General features: G+C 52.0%; 1 protein-coding gene across 1 annotated transcript in view; it reads right to left on the bottom strand.

The window, feature by feature from the left end:
- LOC121456565 (plexin domain-containing protein 1) overlaps positions 1-19,372 on the bottom strand; it is a 55,890-nt gene that overhangs the window by 17,676 nt on the left and 18,842 nt on the right. The window contains exons 3-7 of the mRNA XM_041664841.1: positions 12,145-12,288; positions 11,813-11,882; positions 11,065-11,187; positions 10,521-10,639; positions 8,918-9,017 (exon numbers count right to left, since the gene is read on the bottom strand). Of these exons, the coding sequence (XP_041520775.1) occupies positions 8,918-9,017; positions 10,521-10,639; positions 11,065-11,187; positions 11,813-11,882; positions 12,145-12,288 (556 nt within the window). The remainder of the gene's footprint in view (positions 1-8,917; positions 9,018-10,520; positions 10,640-11,064; positions 11,188-11,812; positions 11,883-12,144; positions 12,289-19,372) is intronic.

Raw genomic sequence — 19,372 nt, 5'->3', positions numbered from 1 at the left:
CTTACTAACTTCTAACTGGACAAGTGATGTCCTAACTGTGAACTTGACCCCAGGGAATGCTTGACAAAGGTTCACAGACAGACAGGCTGCCCAGTCTGTCCATGCCCCAGCTCTCCCCTCGTGGTAGAGGCTTAGGCAAGGTTCAGGACCATCGAGAAAGAGAAGCCTTTGCTAGGAGGTGGGCTGTATAGGGAAGTGAGATTGGCCACCTTGCCCAGCCCAGGTGACCTTGGATGAGAGACTTAGGCTCAGTGAGCCACACCAAGAAATTGGTAGAGTTAAACTACCAATGGGGATGTTTTGAGGCATTGGGGTTTTATTTGTTTTAGTTGTTTTGTGGTTTTTCTTGAGACAGAGTCTCACTAGGTAGCTTTGGCTGGTGGACTGAAACTCAATCTGTTGACCAGACCGATCTTGAACTCACAAAGATCCCTCTGCCTCTGTATCCAGAGAGCTGGGATTAAAGGTGTGCACCCCCACTAGCCCTGGCTTGTTTTGAGGCTTACAGAAGACAAAAACTTGTGAGCTTCTCTTTCCTCTCAGTCCTGACTCATCTGTTTTGTTTTCAGCTGAGATTCTGAGGCCCGTTCAGCCTCCTCAGACCCTTCAGACCCCGCTCTAACCAATGTTTAGAAACGAACATGGAGAGGAAGGGTGCCCCACTTGTTCCCTTCTCCTCTCCCTCCCCTCTGATCCCCCGCCCTCCGTCCCCACTCCCCGTTCCCCCATGGCATATTTCATGTCAGAGAACCTCTGCCAACTCCAGCAGTGTCCTCCCACTTTGGCAGTCTCTGTCCTGACCCTTGACTAGCAATCTGAACGTCCTTCCTGCCTTTGCCCTCCAAGCCTCTGCCATCCCCACCGCGCTGACACCCTGCTGGCCCCACCAGAAAGCAAGGCAAGAGGAAACACTGCCGTCCATGTTCAGAGGCAGGCAGTCTTGGGGTCCAGGCAAACACTCTCTCAGGGCAATTCAGAGAACGCTGATCCCAGATCTCCCTCCCCACCCCACTTACCCCAAGCTCACACATCCTACTGGCTCTCTGGGGCTGCTGGGGGACCTTGACCTTCCTTTCCCGCCAGGGAAGATGACCACCCCAGGCCTGGGGCACTTTCCTTCCTTGGGGACTCCTGCTTTGGAGGCAGATGGTTTTTTGGTTTTTTTTTTTTTTGGCAGATGGTTTATAATGAGATCCAGGCTCCTGCTTCTTCCTCCCTTCCCTCCATCCCAGGCTCATCCACAGGCAAACAGTGGCGGGAGGAAGGATCCAGACCTCCAAGGGATTACTGCCCTGTAGGCTCTGACAGAGGTAACATCAGACGCCTCAGGCTGAGCTGGAAGGGAGCCAAGACGTACTGTCCCACCATTCATTTCACAAGTGGGGAAACTGAGGTGCAGACACGTTAATCCACGGACAGATAAATTTTTTATAACCACTTTTCCAGCCAAGCCTACCCACAGCCTCAAATAGAAAACACCTTCTGCAGTGGAAAGGGAAAATTGCGCAAGAGCCCAGCACCACCGTGAATGCCTTCAATTACTCATCCGGTATGTAGGTGTGGGCACCTGCTAAATCCTGAGCGCCCAGCAATGTGACAGCCACCCCGGGGCCAGTCTAGCCAGCTCATGTCAGAGCTCCCGAATCTGGACGGTCTCATTTGCCGTAGCGCCTTTCTTGAGTTGGTGGGCAGCTGCCACTGCTCACTGCATGTTAGAGGAAGACGTGAGAACAAGGAGATGCTGTGTGCACTATCTAGCTGTATCACATATGTGTCTTCTACATGCTATCATCTATGTATATCATCTGTTCAAAGACAGGTAGCTTTTTTTTTTTTTAATCCGAGGAGCAGACTTAAAACACAGGATTCAGCTAGGTATCCTGGTACATGCCTGCAATCCCAGCACCCAGGGAGCTACGCCAGGAAGATTGCTATGAGTGGGAGGAACCTAGACCTGCATAGTGAGTACCAGCAAGGGCCACAGAGCAAGACCTTGTCTCAAAAACACACAAACAGCCCCAGGTCCCAGGCCTTGGGAAGCTCCAGTAGGTCCCGGAGTTGTGTGTGAGGTGTATGTGCAGGGGAGTGTTCAGCGGGGGAGAGTACGTGAGTTCTGGCTGATCCCTGAGGTGTAAATGCTCTGGCACCCGCTTTCACCATCCTTACCGGTGTTTCCAAAAGAGATAGAAGGGAACATTTGTGTAACTGTCTTTGAAAGTAAACAATTATACCAGCATCTAAAACTTGGATGATTGTGTTTGTTTTCTAGTGTCTGAGAGTCTCCACTGCTGTGATGAAACACCATGACCAAAAGCATCCTGGGGAGGATGGAGGAGGACAGGAACTGCTTCTTCTCACAGCTTTGTGCCATCCTCCTGTCACTGAGGGAAGGCAGGGAAGGAACTCAAGGCAGAAGCCTGGACGCAGGAGCTGATGAAGAAGCCATGGAGGAGAGCTGCTTACTTGCTTGCTCCCCATGGCTTACTCAACCTGCTTTCTTAGAGAACCCAGGACCACCTGCCCAGGGGTGGCCCAACCCACATCAATCAACAATCAAGAAAATGCAGCCAGGCATAGTGGTACATGGCTTTGGGAAGCAGAGGCAGGCAGATCTCTGCGAGTTTGAGGCCAGCCTGCTCTACACAGTGAGTTCCAGGGCAGCCAGGGCAATGCAGAGAGACCTTGTCTCTAAAAACAAAAACAAACAAAAACAACAAAACCAAACTCTGGGAATGAGGTCTTGCACATGGGAATAAACCTCTCACTCCTATCAACCCACAGCACTTCCACTTATCACACACACACACACACACACACACACACACACACACACACAAATAGCCACCTTCAGCTGGGCAGTGGTGGTGCCTGCCTTAAACCCAGCACTCAGTAGGCAGAGGCAGGCGGATCTCTGAGTTCAAGGTCAGCCTGGTCTACAGATCTAGTTCCAGGATAGCTAGGGCTGTTACACAGAGAAATCCTGTCTCAAAACAAAACAAAACTAAACAACAAAACTCAAATAGCCACCTTCATAGACAAATATGTTTGCATATAATAAATACATGCACACAGATTTAATATTGTTTTTTAGTGCAGTGGGCTGAACCTAGGATCTATTCCTACTAGGCAAGCACTCTGCCACTGGGCCACATCCCCACACCCACACAGACTTATGGTTTTTGGGACAGAGCCTCACATTATACCAGGCCGTCCTTGAACTCAGCATCCTGAGTGGTGAGATTATAGGCCTGTGACACCATGCTCAACTTTCCCCATATGGACCTTTTTGACAAAAGACCCCTAGTCATGGAGAAAGAGATGATATGGGTAGCGGGGAGAAGAAGGCAGTTTCCTGTCATTCATGTGTCTGGATGGACACTGAGGCCCAGAACGTGGCCTGAAGGGCCTGGGAACATCTAAATAGAAGATGGAAAATTCTAGTGAGCTTTTGACAGCTCCGTCCCTGTCCACTCTTCCCAGGAGCCATCTCTCCTCGTTCAGCCACCCCTTTGAGGCATGAGGCCTCAAATCTAATGTCAACCTTCCTTCCCTCTTCTGGCTCCACCTGCAGGGTTCAGCTGACTGGATCCCCCCTCAGGCTGAATCACTGATGTCATCTTACCTGTCACACTGGTCCATCGATATCTAGATTCCTGTCTTACCTGCCCCTGCCCCTAGACTTCAAGATCCCTGAGCACAGCATCAGCCTGGCATTGTCTTTGCCAGTTCCCTGTCAGAGGCCACCTACCTAACATGGGTTAGGAAATGACTGTGAATGAACAGATTATAGATGGTCCACAGCCCCTAAGAAGCCCCTTCCTGTCTGCTCACCACAGATCAGGACGGAAAACCTCAGAAGGAGAATCATCAAATGGCCTCAGAAAGTCAGACATCCCAAAAAAGGCACAGAGCTGAATTTGAGGAACTCCCTACCTACAAAGATGGAGGCCAGAGCTCAGACACGGTCAGAAGGAAGGTGACATGGGACCCAGGCAGAGATGGAGACAGGTACTTGTCAAGGAAGCCGAGTCCAAGGACTGAGACGTACAATCCGTGACCAGGGAAGCCAGAATGCTACAGGGTGCCCACTAGATGACGGGGCAGAGGTGGGGCTGAGCCCTGGACCAGAAAGCACCCAGGGGATGCTGGATGTCCTAGGGGAGAAAGCACAGCCACACCGGTGCAGCAGGGCAGGGGAATGGTAGTGTGGAGGGGTGTGTGGGGTGCCGTTCAGAAATCTGCCCTGAATGGAAAAGACTGTCCGGTTCAACTGCCACCTTGTACCCGTCTGAGTGTGTGACTTCGGTACATTTTCATTTTTATAAACAGGATCCTGAATTTCCATACTGGAGTCATTTACCTTTGGGTTATTACACCAACATGTGGGGTTCAGCCAGTGACAATGACATCCATCTGCCTGGCCAGCTTTCTGGAAGCAGGACGGGGGCAGGTCCTCAAGCCACACTTCCGGCAGTTTGAGATATTCTGTTTTGTCTGCTTCAGCTTTCCAAGATGCAGAAACCCTGAGGTCCACAGAAAGCCTGCTGCCCCATCCAGATGTGGCAATGGCTCAGAGCAGAGGGTCACCTGTCCCGGTGTGTTCCCACACCCGCCACCAGCAGGCCAGCGTTGCTCTGGTTACAGTCAAGAGCAGTGGTGCACACCGGTAATTCTAGGACTGGGGAGGTAGAGGCGGGAGGGCCCAGAGCTCAGGGTCACCTTTCACTATATAAAATTCAAGTTGAGCCTGGTCTATATTCATTCCTGTCTCAGAAGGAGAAAAAGGAAGCTGAGGGGAAGGAGAGAAGAGAGGGAGAGGAAAAGGAAAAACGGAGAAGGATGAGGAAGAGAGCCACCACTAGTAGACAATGAAAGGTTCAGCCTTCATTGTCACCCCAGATGTTGTAAGCATTGTTTGGAAATGTGCAGTGGTGGGTCTCTCCATCCATCCGTCCGTCCATCTGTCCATCCATCCATCCATCCATCCATCCATCCATCCTTTGCTCATTTGGTTATTTAGTCAATAATCAGGATTAGAACCCAGGCAGAAAACCCTGAGGAACTTTCAGCTCAGGGCAGGAAGCAGAACAGGTCTTCATCACTGCAAAGAAAGGGCAGAAAATGAAAACACAAGACTCCAAGGGCCAAGTACTGGGAACACAGAATAAAAGTGGAAGAGAGGACTAAAGGCCCTAAAGGGGGGAAACTCTCCAAGGAAGAACACTATGAAATTCTTTAAATTCCAGACAGGCCTGGGACTCACAATACAGCTGAGGATGACCCTAAACTGGTCATCCCCCTGCCTCCACCTCCTGAGTGCTGGGACTACAGCAGCACAGCATCATGAGAGGCTCTTGTTTGGTCAGAAGCATCACCTGGCACCCCCTTCTACAAAGAGTCTGGATTGTTTAGTTGGAGGGCTTCATCCCAGCCCCCTGGCTTCCATCACAAAATAATGGGTGGAAAGTTCCATTTCAACGCTCCCTCCTCTGGGAGTTACCTCAAGTCCAAACTCCACCTTCAAGAAAGCCCGCCAAATGGTGACCCCTCTCCAGGGAAGGTCAAGACCACTCCCACAGACTATTTAAACTGCCCCCTAGAGAATGGACGTGTGGTCTCCGTGGTCTTTCGGTTCTCTGTTCCCCTCTCCGTGTTTTCCCGGGAGGCCACCCAGGAGCTCTAGCAGCCAGTAAACATGGGCGTCTTTTAATTTGGTCTGATTTGGTCTCGTTGGGATTATTTGCGTTGGCGGAGAGGTTTGTCGCTCAAGGAAAAGATACTTAACAATTCTGTCTATGGCCGGGCGGTGGTGGCGCACGCCTTTAATCCCAGCACTCGGGAGGCAGACGCAGGCGGATCTCTGTGAGTTCGAGACCAGCCTGGTCTACAAGAGCTAGTTCCAGGACAGGCTCCAAAACCACAGAGAAACCCTGTCTCGAAAAACCAAAAAAAACAAACAACAACAACAAAAAAAAAAACCAAAAAAAAAAAAAAAACAATTCTGTCTATGAAGGATCCTTTATCAGAGAGTAAGAAGTCAAAACGGGCCAGATATGGTGGCTAACCCTCCTTCCACATCCTCTTTGGCTGGTTCCTCTCCCTTCTACAGCCAGCTCTGGGGCCTCCACCTCCTTCATGACGGCCTGGCACAGAGATATGGCACGTGCTCCCGACACACATCTGGCCTCAAGTCGGCTTTTCTGGGAAAGGAGGACCAGTGTTTTAGGGCCGTCTGAGGCCAGTCAGGTTCCATCCAGAGTTCATATTACAGTCTGGAGTCCTGGATAATCTGGCCGTCAGTGACTTCACACTGATTCACAATCTGTCAGCTTTGACAGCTACATGAAATATTCTTTATCCAAGATAGGGTTTCTCTGTGTAGCCCTGACTGTCCTGCAAGAACTCACCCTATAGATCAGGCTAGTCTTGAAATCAGAAGTCAGCCTGCCAAGTGCTGGAATTGAAGGTGTGTGCCACCACCACCCGGCCACTTGTCTTAAGACAAGTGAAGAGGTTCAAGGTCAGCCTGGTCCACAGAGTGAGTTTCAGGACAGACAGAGAAACCTTGTTTCCAAAAACAAAAACAAATGAAAAACAACAACAACGAAAACCAAGTGAAGGGAATTATGTTTTGGCACTATCTCCAGCCAGATGAAGAACATTGAGGCCACCGTGGAGGGTTTGAGCGCTTCTGCAAGCAGATGCTGCTGACATACACGGCTTTTCTCTGCATCACACAGCTCTGCGGACTCTGATCACAGTGTAAGCGACAGTTTACATAGGGGGTAATGGTAAGAAATCCAGCAAAGCTCCCCTGGTCCCTCCTAAGACCTCCCCCAGCCTACTCAATAGGGCTACATGGTGATTCCCAGACAGAAGGACTTTGGCTGGCTCACCTTTTGCTGCTGCTGTTTGTTTTGCTTTATTATATTCCATTCTGTGGGGGTGGGGTGGGGAGGTGCACGGGTTTGTGTGTATGTATGAGGCTGGGGGTGGGTGGGGAGGTGCACGGGTTTGTGTGTAGGTATGAGGGTGGGGGTGGGTGGGGAGGTGCACGGGTTTGTGTGTATGTATGAGTAGGCCAGAGGCCAACGCCAGCATCTTCCTCTATTGCTCTCTACCTCAATTTTTGAGACATAGTTTCTCACTGAACCTGGAGCTCAGGGCAAGACTAGCTAGCTGTCCATCAAGGTCAAAGGTGTCTGCCCTCTAAGTGCTACAACTACAGGCATGCGCCTCCATGGGGGAGGGGTGGGAGACTTACATGGATGTTGGGCATCTAAACTCAGGCTCTTGTTTGCATGTTTGTTTTGTTTCCTGAGACAGCATCTCCTGCAACCCAGCCTGGCTTTGAACTCCTTGACCTCCTTCCTGTCACCAGGGTGGTGACATTACAGACACATGTCACTACACCCACATGGCTGGAGAGCTTCACTATCAGGAAAACAGAGTTCCATTCTGTCATCCCAGGCAGAAAAGTGCTGACCCTGGGCGCAGCACAGAAGAGGCTCCTCCCATTCTGGGCTTGGACAGTGGGATGTCCAGGGAAACAGCACTCTGCAGACCACAGGGCTCTCCCTGAAGCGGTCAGCCACAGTCATCCAGGCTTCACTGCTACTCAGCTTAATCCAAGTGAATTCCCTGCTTGCCGAGCAGAACAGACATAAAGGATCCTGACATTGTAGCCTCTGAAGTGCCACCTCCTGAAAGCAGGGGCTGTGACATTATTTTTTGGGGGTCCAAAAGAGTTAGCCCAAGGCCTTGCCCATGTTATGTGGCTCATTTTAAAACTCAGTGAAGAGCCAGGTGGTGGCAGCAAACACCCGTAATCCTAACACTTGAGAGGCAGTGGCTGGCGGATCTCTGTGAGGTCGAAGCCAGCCTGGTCTACAGTGTGAGTTTCAGGACAGCCAGAGCTGTTACACAGAGAAACCCTGTCTCAAAACCCCAAACCAAACTAAACCTCAGTGAAGACAGGCAGGACACTGCCTCCGCAGAAAGAATACACCAATGTGCCTCTCAGTATTGCCTTGACAGTGGATGGAACCCGGGGCCTTGCACAGTTATGCAAGGGCTCTACCACTGAACCACGTGCCAGGTCCACCTACAACTGTTCTCAGAACAGACTTACCACAGGGACTTGCACTCACTGGCCACCAGCCCTGAATCTAGTATTTAGGATTAGAATTGGGATTTAAATGACAATGGGATCCGCTTAGAGCCACACAGCGTGAAGCAAAGGGAGCCACAAACTTCACCTTTAGAAAGGTCAAAGAGAACTCCCAACACCTTCAGCCAAGATAGGAAACAGTTCTCCACGAAAAAGATCCTAAAATATTAAAACAAGATAAAGGGGCGGGGCTTGGGGGAAGTGGATGCTTTTGAGCACCCATGGACACTGGGAACTCTTAAGAGTCCTAGGCAGTACTCGGGGGGCAGAGGCAGGCGGATCTCTGTGAGTTTGAGGCCAGCCTGGTCTACAAGAGCTAGTTCCAGGACAGGAACCAAAAAGCTTCAGAGAAACCCTGTCTCAAAAAAAAAAAAAATGTCCTGGATGCTGAGGGCTTGGGGATTTGTCTCCATCTTCAACTTAATTAGATTTAGGATCACCTGGGAGACACATCTTTTCCAGAGAGGTTCAGCAGAGGAAGGGAGAATGGCCTGGGTTACAGGGTGGTGTCAGACATGGGCTAGGGATCAGGACTGAACACCACCAGCCTTTGCCTCTCTCTACGTCCTGACTATGGACTCCAAGTGCCCAGTACCTCACACTCCCACTGCCTCCTCACTGGCCTCACTGCATGGACTGTGTATGTCAGCCAGAACAAACCCACATTCCTCACACTGTCTTCGCTGGGTATTTTGCCACAGGAAAGAGGAAAATAGCTAACATAGAGGTAATGGTATGGGAACTCACCTGGTACATCAGGGGATGAATTGAGAATCATGAAGGCGTCTGACAGGCCTGCCTTTACAGGGTGCTGGGCAGAGCTGATCTCCAGGACAGCCATAGGGATCTGCAGTGGGGAGAAGAGGCACCTGCCACCCCCCTGGAACCATCTGTGGCCTCCAAGTCCCCACTCAGAGCTCCACACCCAGCTGTCCGCTCAATGCTTGAGGACGAGAACACCTGGAACCAGATTCTAGGACTTTCACACTGCCTCCCGCACAGACCCTCCCGCTCCACACAGGCCGGAAGTCGCCCTCAACCTCCCTCCTTCTTTCCTCTCTGTTCTGGTGGAAGCTTTACCCCAGCCCCTGGCATCTATATACCCAAAGAGTCTGGAATATTCTGGTGGAAGTCCCACCCCAAGCCCCCTCTCCCATCTCTCACCAAACCCTGCCAATCTCAGAAAATCTGCCAAATGATGACTCCTCTTCTGGAGATGCTCAAGACCACTCCCACAAGGTATTTAAACTGCACCCCAGAAAACAGACAGGTGGTTTTCTAGTCTCTCTTTCTTGTCTCCTCTGTGGGGCTGGAAAATCATCCCGGAGTGCTGTATCTGTTAAACCTGGGCCTTTCCTAGTTCAGTTTGATTTGGCCTAGTCTGGATCGCCGCATGGGTGGAGAGACTTATGGAGCTCAGAAACCTCTCACTCTCTTCCTCCCTCTTCTCATTCACCTCCAGACACTGTGAGGTTAGCCCAGGGCTCTTATATCTGTCTGGGGCTACCCCGTCCCTTCCCTAAGAGTGCCACTTTCCTACGCCACCTCCCAGCATTCCCTTGTTCTCCAAGAGTCTGTTCTCCACTCTGGAGCCAGAGTGTCCTTTCCCAAAGGTGCATCTGGTTGTTCCCCTGTCCCGTCCTGTCCCCCTCCTCTCCACTTCTTCTAGTACTTTGTGTAGTAGACCCTGCTCTGTCCTGCCACAGGATCTCTGAGTGGGCCATTCTCTTTCCTGGATGCCCTTGTGGAATTGAAAGAAAGTGGCCCCCAAAGGGAGTGGCACTATTAGGAGGTGTGGTCTTGTTGGAGGAAGTATGTCACTGTGGAGGAGGGCTTTGAGGTCTCATAGATGCTCAAGCCATGCCCAGTGAGATAGACCGCTTCCTGTTGTCTGTGAGTCAAGGTGTAAGAACTCTCAGCTACCTCTCCTGCGCCATGTTTGCCTGCACACCGCCATGCTTCCCACCATGACAATACAGGACTGTAAGTGAGCCATCCCAACGAAATGTTTCCTTTACATGAGTTGCTGTGGCCACGGTGTCTTTTCACAGCAACAGAACCCTGAGACCGCATTTTCCTTTTCTTCCCTCACTCTTGTTCATCCTGGGGTTCTCAACTCTTTTCTCCCGGCCTCTGACAATGTGAAGATCCCCACAGCGAGCTTTTAGCCTTTATGTAGGGGCACTAATCAATATGGCATTTCTAGTCTGTAATCATCTCTCTTGATGAGATTTGTAGCTGCCTAAGCCCCAGGTCCACAGACAAGTCCGGAGCTGTCTTGGCACCAAGCCCTGTGCCTACCACACTGCATATCAGCTATAAAGATTTGCTGGATAAGGGAGAGGCTCACCTCTTTGTAGCCGAAGACAATGCGGCCATCCTGGTGAAGGGCTGCCTGGAATGTGAAGCTGCCCTTGTCCTCCCGGCCCTGGAGGTAAACATGGTCCCACTGAACCACAAAGACCGTCCCTGGGGAGAAGAACAGAGACCTGGCTAGTGCAGGGGGACCCAGCAGAGATGGGGGCCATTTGTGAGTTTGAGAAGCAGGAACTGGGCAACCACAGCACCAGCCTGGCTTCTGAGCTACAGAGGTCCCTAACTTGCTCATCCCTTACCGTGTGTGTGTACCCCTTCTTTCTTGACTTTCCTGACCTCTGGAGACAAAAGGAAAAGGGGAAATGTCTGTCTCCTCGGTGGGTGGGGGCTGATGAGAGAAGGAGGGGAGGTTCTGGGAAAGCGTTCAACCATGCTGGGCTGGCGACAGTGCTTCTGCCCCTTCCACCCTTACAGGCGAGAGGACAGCAAAGGGCGGCTGTCTGCCTAGGGCTCCCGGGAAGGGGCTAGGCCAGGACGCTCTGGGATTAGGTGAAATATACCCTAAGATCAGACCTCACCATTGTCAAAGTAGGCGACTGTGGAGTTGTCAGAGTAACCAGGGTTGAAGTTGGCCATCAGGGGTGCCACGTACTGGGTGGCTGTGAGCATCCGATGGAGCACGTCACCAGTGAAGATGAAGCCTAAGGGAGAGAGGTTTAAAGGTGCCACCAGAAATGGCTCGAGGGGCTGCCTCTAGGGTTTTTGTTTTGGTCTTTGTCTCCCACGGGCGGGAGCTTAAAGTGAGCCTTGCTGCCTCATCCTCTTCCCCACCCAGTGGGCTCTGGACTTGGTGAGATAGAAAAATGGCTCAGACTAGAGAATGTTTGTCCTTTCTCTTTGGGTAGGAGAAGGAAGAGGAACTGACTCCCATCCTCCCCAGTTTCGGGGAAGTGGGAAACAGAATGAACGTGACAGGAATCAAAGAAACTTCTCATATCAACAGGGACCCTGGTCCTTGCTTCCTCGGGCTCAGACTCAGAAGTAGAGACCCCAGAGCTATGTATACTGACGTGTTTGTCCAGCAGGATGGATGCATGCATACACACATACACGCAGGCACACATACACGCAGGCAAGCACACAGGCACACATACACGCAGGCAAGCACACAGGCACACACACACAGGCCACCTGATTTGAGTGGGACACTCCCTGACTGCCTCCCCAGCCCACCGATCCTCCTGTCTCCCGTGAGTCCCTCAACAGCCTCTCTGAGTCAGGATGAGACCTCCAAGTCGTCCCCCAGCCTCACTGGTTTTTCCTTACCTCCAGTTGCTATGGTGATCTGCCGCAGAGGATGCCCGTAGAAAGGGAAATCAAAGGACAAGACCACTCTCTGCAGGGACAGGAGAGAATCCCCATAGGTGGAGCTGCCAGCCGAAGGCTGGTCATCCTCCCTGCTCCAGACTTGTCTGAACAATGTGGACACCAGCATATCCAGGGTCAGATCCCCTAGACTACAGCTGGGTGCCCACACTGAGTGTTCTCTGACTGTACCTACAGACCTCAGGCCATAACCATGTCCACTTCTGGGCAGCCACTGCTGGCCTAGCCTCAGTCTGCCAGCCCAGGCTGTCCTGGTAGGCCTAGGCACTCACCGAAGCCTGCCGGTGAGAGCTTGAGAGGATCCTGTGGACCTTCACGTGGCTCCGGTTGGCAGCAGCCATGTCCACCCACAGATCTCGACTGCGACGCTCACCGGGGCCATAGACACGGGACACATAGTAGTTGTGGTTGTCCTCCTGCGGGGGACAGAGACAGAGCCCAGAGGAGGTGTAACAAGCCAGGTGAACTGGTCCCTACCCTCTGCCCCTCCCTACCCAGAGTTCCCCGGATCCTCTGGCCCAGAGCACGGGAGCCACCGCTTTAGGCCCAGGAGCTTCAGAACACCCCTGGAAAGCACGGTCCTCGGTTATTCCTCAACAGATCTGGCCTTAGCCAAATCCACACTTGCTCCATCTGGGTTCAGCTCTGTCCTGCCCAGACAAGCCAGAGGCTTCTCCTGTAACCCTGAGTGTTTCAGAGCGTGAACCAAGGCCAAGTTCAGCATTGGGGACATGATGGGGAACCGCAGATAAAGCCTTTGACTAAAAGAAGCGTGCCCAGACCACAAGGAACGACACATAATCTCTGACCTGCCCCAGGAAAAAAGTGAAAAACAACTACAAAGAGGTCTTAGATGTCCGAGGGAGAAGGCGGCCGCTGGTCTCGGGAGTTGCTGGTCTGACGGAGGAGACAGGACACAGACAACGGAACACTCAGCCGCAGGCATGAGCGGAGCCGAGAGCCGCAATGCTCTCGCTGTGGTCACCAGATGGAGGGAAAGAAGAAAGAAGCCAGGAGTTCCTCAAGGGGTAATTCAGTATCTCCCTATGTGGCTGATGGGGATACCACAGCAGGCTGGGTTCGTTCCACAGTCTCCCTTGGAGGAGCATCTGGGGCCAGGGCTGATAGCAGGCCAGGGAAGTGGCTGGCAGAAAGAATGAGGAAGCTAGTGAGCTGGGCTGCATCTCAGCATGTCTGGAGCTGGCCCAAGAACACCTCACAGCAGGCTTAGCAGCAATAGCAGCGAGGTCAGAGGCTCCAAGGCCACCTCAGGTACAGTGATGCCCTGCACCACGGGTCATTAATCAGGCTGCAGGCACAGCAAAGCGAACCATGTTCTTCCTGTCAAGCTGCCAGCTGCCCAGCCAGCCCTTGGCCTGAGCTCAGTGGGAGCAGGAGTTGGGTCCCCGGCCACTGAGCGCCTACAAGGCAGCAGACTCATGTTGACAAGCAACACCCTCTGAACACATTTTGGAGACTTAGGGTTGGGGTGGGCTTGGAGAGAAGGAACATGGGAGGTTCTGCAGGGACCACCTGCTATGGCAAGCCTGCAGCTTGTCTCTCTGCATCCCCGTTTCAAACGAAATAACAGTTTATTTAATAAAGGTCAGCTTTGGGCTGGCGTGACAGCTAAGAGTGCTTGCTGCTCCTCAGAGGGTCAGCGTTCAGTTCCCAGCACCCACATGGCAGGGCTCCCAGCCGCCTATCACTCCGGCTCCAGGGAATCTGGTCTCTGTGAAAAAAATGAAATCAAGTTTAGATGCTATTAAGTCTGACATTTTGTTGTTTTTAACACAGTGCCTCATGGAGCTCAAGTTGGCCTAGAACTTGCTTTGTAGCCAAGGATGGCATTGAACTCCCAATATTCACCCCGCTTCCACCTTGCAAGTGCTTGAGATTGCAGGCGTGAGCCACTGTGCTGGCTTAATGACTGTGGCAGCTTCAACTCGCTCTTCTAATATGTGAGATCAAGGGAGTCACCTCTGCAGCTGTGGACCAAGGTTTCTCCCTCACTGTTCATCCGTGCTCAAGAAGTGGGCAGGACTCGGGTGTGCTGGAGCATACACGGAGTACCAGGAACCTGGGAGGCTGAGGCAGGAGGGTGACAAGTTCAAGGCCAGCCAGAGGTTCATAGAGTCAGGGTCAGCTCAGGTAACTTATTGAGACTCTGCCTCAAAACAAAAAATAAACACAAACAAAACCAAGTTTGGGACATAGCTCAGCGGTAGAGCATGTGCAAGGCTCAGGGTTTGGTCTCCAGGAGGGCGACAAAAGAAATACCAGCAAACCATGTTTGGGGTACAGTGGCCCTCCAATGGCTGAGAGACTAGTGAGGAGTCCGGGTCCACGGTGGGTTGAGAGTTTGGAAATAAACCTGCCTCCCTGAAGGCTAAAGTCCTGGGGACAGTGAAGGGAAGGAATGACAAGCAAGCTCTGAAGTCCCGTCCTTGGGCACAGTGGCGGAAGGTGGCCCAGCCTGCCTAAAGGGGCATTCAAGCCCATTCCCTAGAACCTAGAGGGTGCCCTCCCTGGAAAGCAGTCTCTGCAGGTAAGTAGAGTCAAGGGAACGCCAGGTCACTCTGGATTAGGGAAGCCCTGATCCAAGGGCTGCTGTCTTTGTCATTGGAGAGAGAGGGCCAGGAAGAGAAAACGAGGAGGCACAGGAAGTCATGTGACCATAGAGAGCCTGGACAGATGTTCCTAGGCCAGGAGTCACCAGGAGCTAAGAGGCTGCAAGGACGGGCCCTTCCCAGGGCCTCCTGAGAGAGAGAGGCTTCAGTCTCTAGGCGTGAGGGAGAATAAATGCTATATATATATATATATATATATATATATATATATATATATGTAAAATGAATGAATTCAGGTGCCCACGGCCACATGCTGCTCTGGGTCAGTGGGGACAACCTCACCTCCCAAGGGCCCTACTTCTTCATGGTAGATTAAGTTCCCATTTTCATAATACTTCCTCATGGGGACTGAAATTCAACCCTATTGCCTTTTAGGGACACAGGTAAATTATAACCTCAACCACAGTGACCTCTTGAGCTTCAATTTTCTCCAAGAGCCAGCCACTCCCAGAGAGCAGGGAGAATCTCGGTGAGGATTGTAGGTAGTCCAGACCAGGCTCTGCTCAGGCCCCGGCAACACCAACACAATGGCTTGCCAGAGATTACTACACCAGATGGCACCACACAAAGTCACCCTCAGGCCCCACACAGCCCCTCACTTGCCCCTTCTCCCGGCACAGGTGACTCTCCAAAGTCAGGAGCTACACCTATCCAGCGTCCTGGCCAAGGAATACTAGGTGGTAAGAGGGACCAGATGGAGCTTAGGGGACACTCGGGCATAGCAAAGGACCACGTCAGGGTGAAGCTGGGGAATGGGAGGCAGACAGAGGGGCAGGCTGTATTTGTGGTGGGAGATGGGAGGCAGAAGACGGGCAGGCAATATTCGTGGTGCGGGCACAGAAACCGGCTGGTATTTCACAGGCAGCACTGCCAGCCATCCCAGAGGCCCATATTCTTTCTTCTTTTGCTTTGTTTTTCGAGACAGAGTTTCTCTGTGTAGTCCAAGCTGTCCTGGAATTCACACTGCAGACCAGGTTGGCCTCGAACTCAGAGATCCACCTGCCTCTGCCTCCTGAGTACTGCGCCACCACACCTGGCCCTCCATTTTCTAAGCAGGGAAATTAAGGCCTCGGATCACTATGATTTGACCCCATGTAGGTATGTGATCTGTGCTCTGTCTACTGTCCCTTGGGTCTTTTGACAGCTGTCTCACTAGAAGGTGACCTGGGATACTTCCCTAATCTCTCGTGTCTCCGGGTGCTGTGGTACACCCTGGGCACCTCAGATCTTCAGGAGGCCGGAGTGGGAGGACCATGTGATGCAAGGCAGCCTTGGCCAACACAGTGAAACCATCTCAAAAAGCTACATCAAATGCCTTTCACGTTGGGGACAGACAGAGTTCAGGGTCAGAACTGTGGCACAGTTGAGCCATCTTAAAGCCCATGGTCCTGAGTCATGATGTAGAAGCACAGTGTGGCTCCAGCAGGTAAGGTCACCTCCCTTCACTCCTGATGGCAGGTGACACGGAAGCCATCAGTGGCTCTGGAAGTCTGAGTCCATGGAGAACGTTCCCTGTGAGGACACCCCAGCCACAGACTGCCACCTTGGTTCCTTAAGCTCTTATCTGAGAAAGTGATGCTTTGGGGGAACGAGGAAGAGCTTGTCAGCTAGTGACTGGGAGTCTAGCAGGGGGCAGGGTCTGGGGAGGACAGACACATCAAGCTCATGGTCTCACACCATGATAACCCCAGTGCTGAAGAGGGCTGCATGTCTCCTTGCTCAAGTTCAGAAAGACGACTTGGCCCCAAGGTCCTTCAGGAAGCTTGGAAGACAGAAGTCAGCGTCAGTCTGCATGGACCATCTGAGGGGCTAGGGCCCGAGGAAGCGGGGAGGGAAGTGAGGAAAGCAGACCAAGGTGACTTCACAGCACAACTGAGAAGGAATTGCCTCAAGGTCAAGATCTTGGGTCTTTCGTCTCTGTTGTCTGTTGTCCTCCTCATAGGTTCTAAGGCTGGGTACCTTGTAAACACAGTATGGCTCACTCGCGTCCTGGCTTGTGGATTACAAGATGCTCTCCTCGACGGTTGAGGGGCTATACATACCTCAGATGGATGGGCCTGGGCAGCCTGAGCCCGCCTTCCTTCCTTCCTTTCTTTCTTTCCTTTTCTTTTTTCTTTCTTTCTTTCTTTTTTTTTTTTTGGTTTTTCAAGCCCCTTTTTCCTTGTTCATTTTCTTTCTTTCTTTTTTTTTTTTTTTGGTTTTTCGAGACAGGGTTTCTCTGTGGTTTTGGAGCCTGTCCTGGAACTAGCTCTTGTAGACCAGGCTGGTCTCGAACTCACAGAGATCCGCCTGCCTCTGCCTCCCGAGTGCTGGGATTAAAGGCGTGCGCCACCACCGCCCGGCCCCCCTTGTTCATTTTCTTGAAGCAAGTTTTGCTGTGTATGTGTGGACCACACCCAGCTGCAGGTCTGTTTTAGAGTTCTCAAACCCCATTATTCAAGAACATCTGCCTCATCTCAGGCCACATCTGCCATGTTCTGCAACCTGGTGCTTCCTCAGTCAGACCAATGTGTATTGCGTGCACACACACATACACATCATGCGCGCGCGCACACACACACATACACACACATCATGCATCTGTTGCTTTTGCAGCCTAAGCCAATCTCATCCTTCCAGAGGGAGAGTAAAACTGAATGGGTGAGAAACTAGTGGCTGAAGAGCTGAGTTAAAACTGCCATCTTGCCTTGGCCACAGGAGCCACTGGTCCCCAGACCGGGGAAGGAACAGCCCCCTGCTTCCTGCTCCAACTCATGAAGCATGGAAATGAGACCAGAACTGAGGCTGCCTGGGAAGACAGGCTCAACAGCTCTGATTCCCACAGTTGTCTAGGATCCGCAGGGTCTAGACCTTCCTTGTGACGCTGCTAAGATGACTGCTGGAAACGGAAGGGACCTTACATGGAATAGTCTTCCCTGGGCAACTGTTCCCTGGCCACCATGCTTGTTTGCTTCTTATACAAAGTCAGCCACGGCTGGTTTCTTGACTGAACATGAGCGAAGGGTCCCATAGCTTGGAATGAGACACTTCCCAGTTGCTGCTACCTACCCCAGCGGTCCTGATGAGGATGTCCACTGTGGCAGAGGTGGATAACAGTCTTGCAGTCACCACTGTCTCATCTTACTCCAACAGCAGCTGCTCCACTTTAGCTAAGTGCGGGCCACCCAGTCTGACCGGATCTCCACCAGTCCTCCCACCCACAGGGCTGTATGACCAATGGGAGAGCAGCAGAACTCTGTGCCCTCACCGGGTCCAAACAGGATGCAGATGTGATGGCTAGAATGGAAACCACCATCTTAGATTACAAAAATGGGAGGCATGGTTGCAGATTGCAGAGCAGCCGGACAGAGGGAAACTTCCCATGTCATGTCACGGAGACTCTTTAACAGCCCTTGTTTATACTATTCCCTGCAAGGGAAGAGAGTTACTGTGTGTCTTAAGGCCCAGTCACTGTGGCATTTACTACAAGGGCTGAATGTGTGTGCATTCTACTTAATATCAAAGCAGGGCATGGCGATACATATTTGGGATCCCAGTGCTTGGGAGGAAAGGGCAGGAGGATCAGGAGCTCAAGGCTAGCCTTGGCTACATTGCAAGTCTGAGGCCAGCCTCGCTTGTGTGAGACTCTATCTCAAACAAATAAATAAAAACAGAAAGAAAAGGGGCTGGGGTGGGAAAGCAAGCCCTAGTCAGTCTCCCTGTAATGATTTACAGTTAATACATTGTACAATGTATCAATATTGTGTGTGTGTCTTATTCAGAAAGCACAGGCCATCGCTGTATACAACCTGCTGTTTGCTACGCCAGAGGGTGGTCCCCAGGTGCTGGGACTGGGGCAGTGCTGGTTTGACACCTCAAAGAGGGTCAGGAAGTCTAGTGAAGGAGGCAGCATCCATGACACATCACAAAGCCCTGGCTAATAATCTTCCTGTTTCACAGGCAGTGGGGTGAGCTCCAACGTTTTCTTTCTTCCGTGGCAGCTCAGCACCTACATCACATCCCAGTGAAGACACTCCCTACCTTCTGGTGCCTTCTCCAGCACCCTCCATCCCACAGCAACCCATGGGGGCATCTCCGGGAACTCTTAGGGTTCTGTGGGGGCATCATCTGAAAAACCACTGCTCCACGATCAAGTGTGCGGGCTTTGGTGTCAGCCTGATCCAAGTTCGAAACGCAGACATGACGATGGTTGGTGAAGAAACATCACTCTTCATCCTGGTTGCAGTCCCTTCTCCAATGCCGCAGTCTTGAAAGCATTCCACGGCACAGGACAAACAGAGAGCTCTTGGCTCAGTGCCCACAGCAGGTGTCCCATAAGCGCGAGTTCTTAGATGATTTTGCTGGGCTTTTCCATGAAATGTCGTGACAGCACAGACAGCCTCCTCAAACACCCCCCCACACACACACATACACATTGCAGTCCAGGATCTGCATAGCAAGGGCTCCTCTCCCTCACTGCTCACGATGCCCTGAGACCCTGCAGGCTCTTCACTCTGACAGTGGCACCAGATTGACTTTGGCTGAGCTTAAGGATGTTTCTGGAAAGGAACTCCAGCTAAGCTGTCACAAGCATCCTGTCACCTGCCAGCCAACTGGCTGACAGGGATGCTGGGCAAGCAACCAAGGGCACCCGCAGGGCTGGCAGGAGAGCTTGGCTGGCCAGGCTTGTTAGTAGTACAGCACTTAGGCAGCTGGGGCCAACCGGGGAAGTGATGCTGAGAGGTGGGCTCTCAATCACCCCAGTCCACGAGGGTTTACAAACCCACCGGGAACGTGTTCCAGATCCCAGCTACTCAGAATGTTCCTGGGACAGAGACAGCAGACACTTGGGAGCCCATTGGAAAGGCAGCGTTCTGGGCCAGGTGTAGTA

Source organism: Microtus oregoni, unplaced genomic scaffold (genome assembly GCF_018167655.1).
Source record: "Microtus oregoni isolate MIOR12 unplaced genomic scaffold, Mior012 000015F_ref0000493, whole genome shotgun sequence".
Taxonomy (NCBI): Eukaryota; Metazoa; Chordata; class Mammalia; order Rodentia; family Cricetidae; genus Microtus; species Microtus oregoni.
The sequence above is the reverse complement of the archived record's forward strand: the minus strand, read 5'-3'. Positions and strand labels throughout refer to the sequence as shown.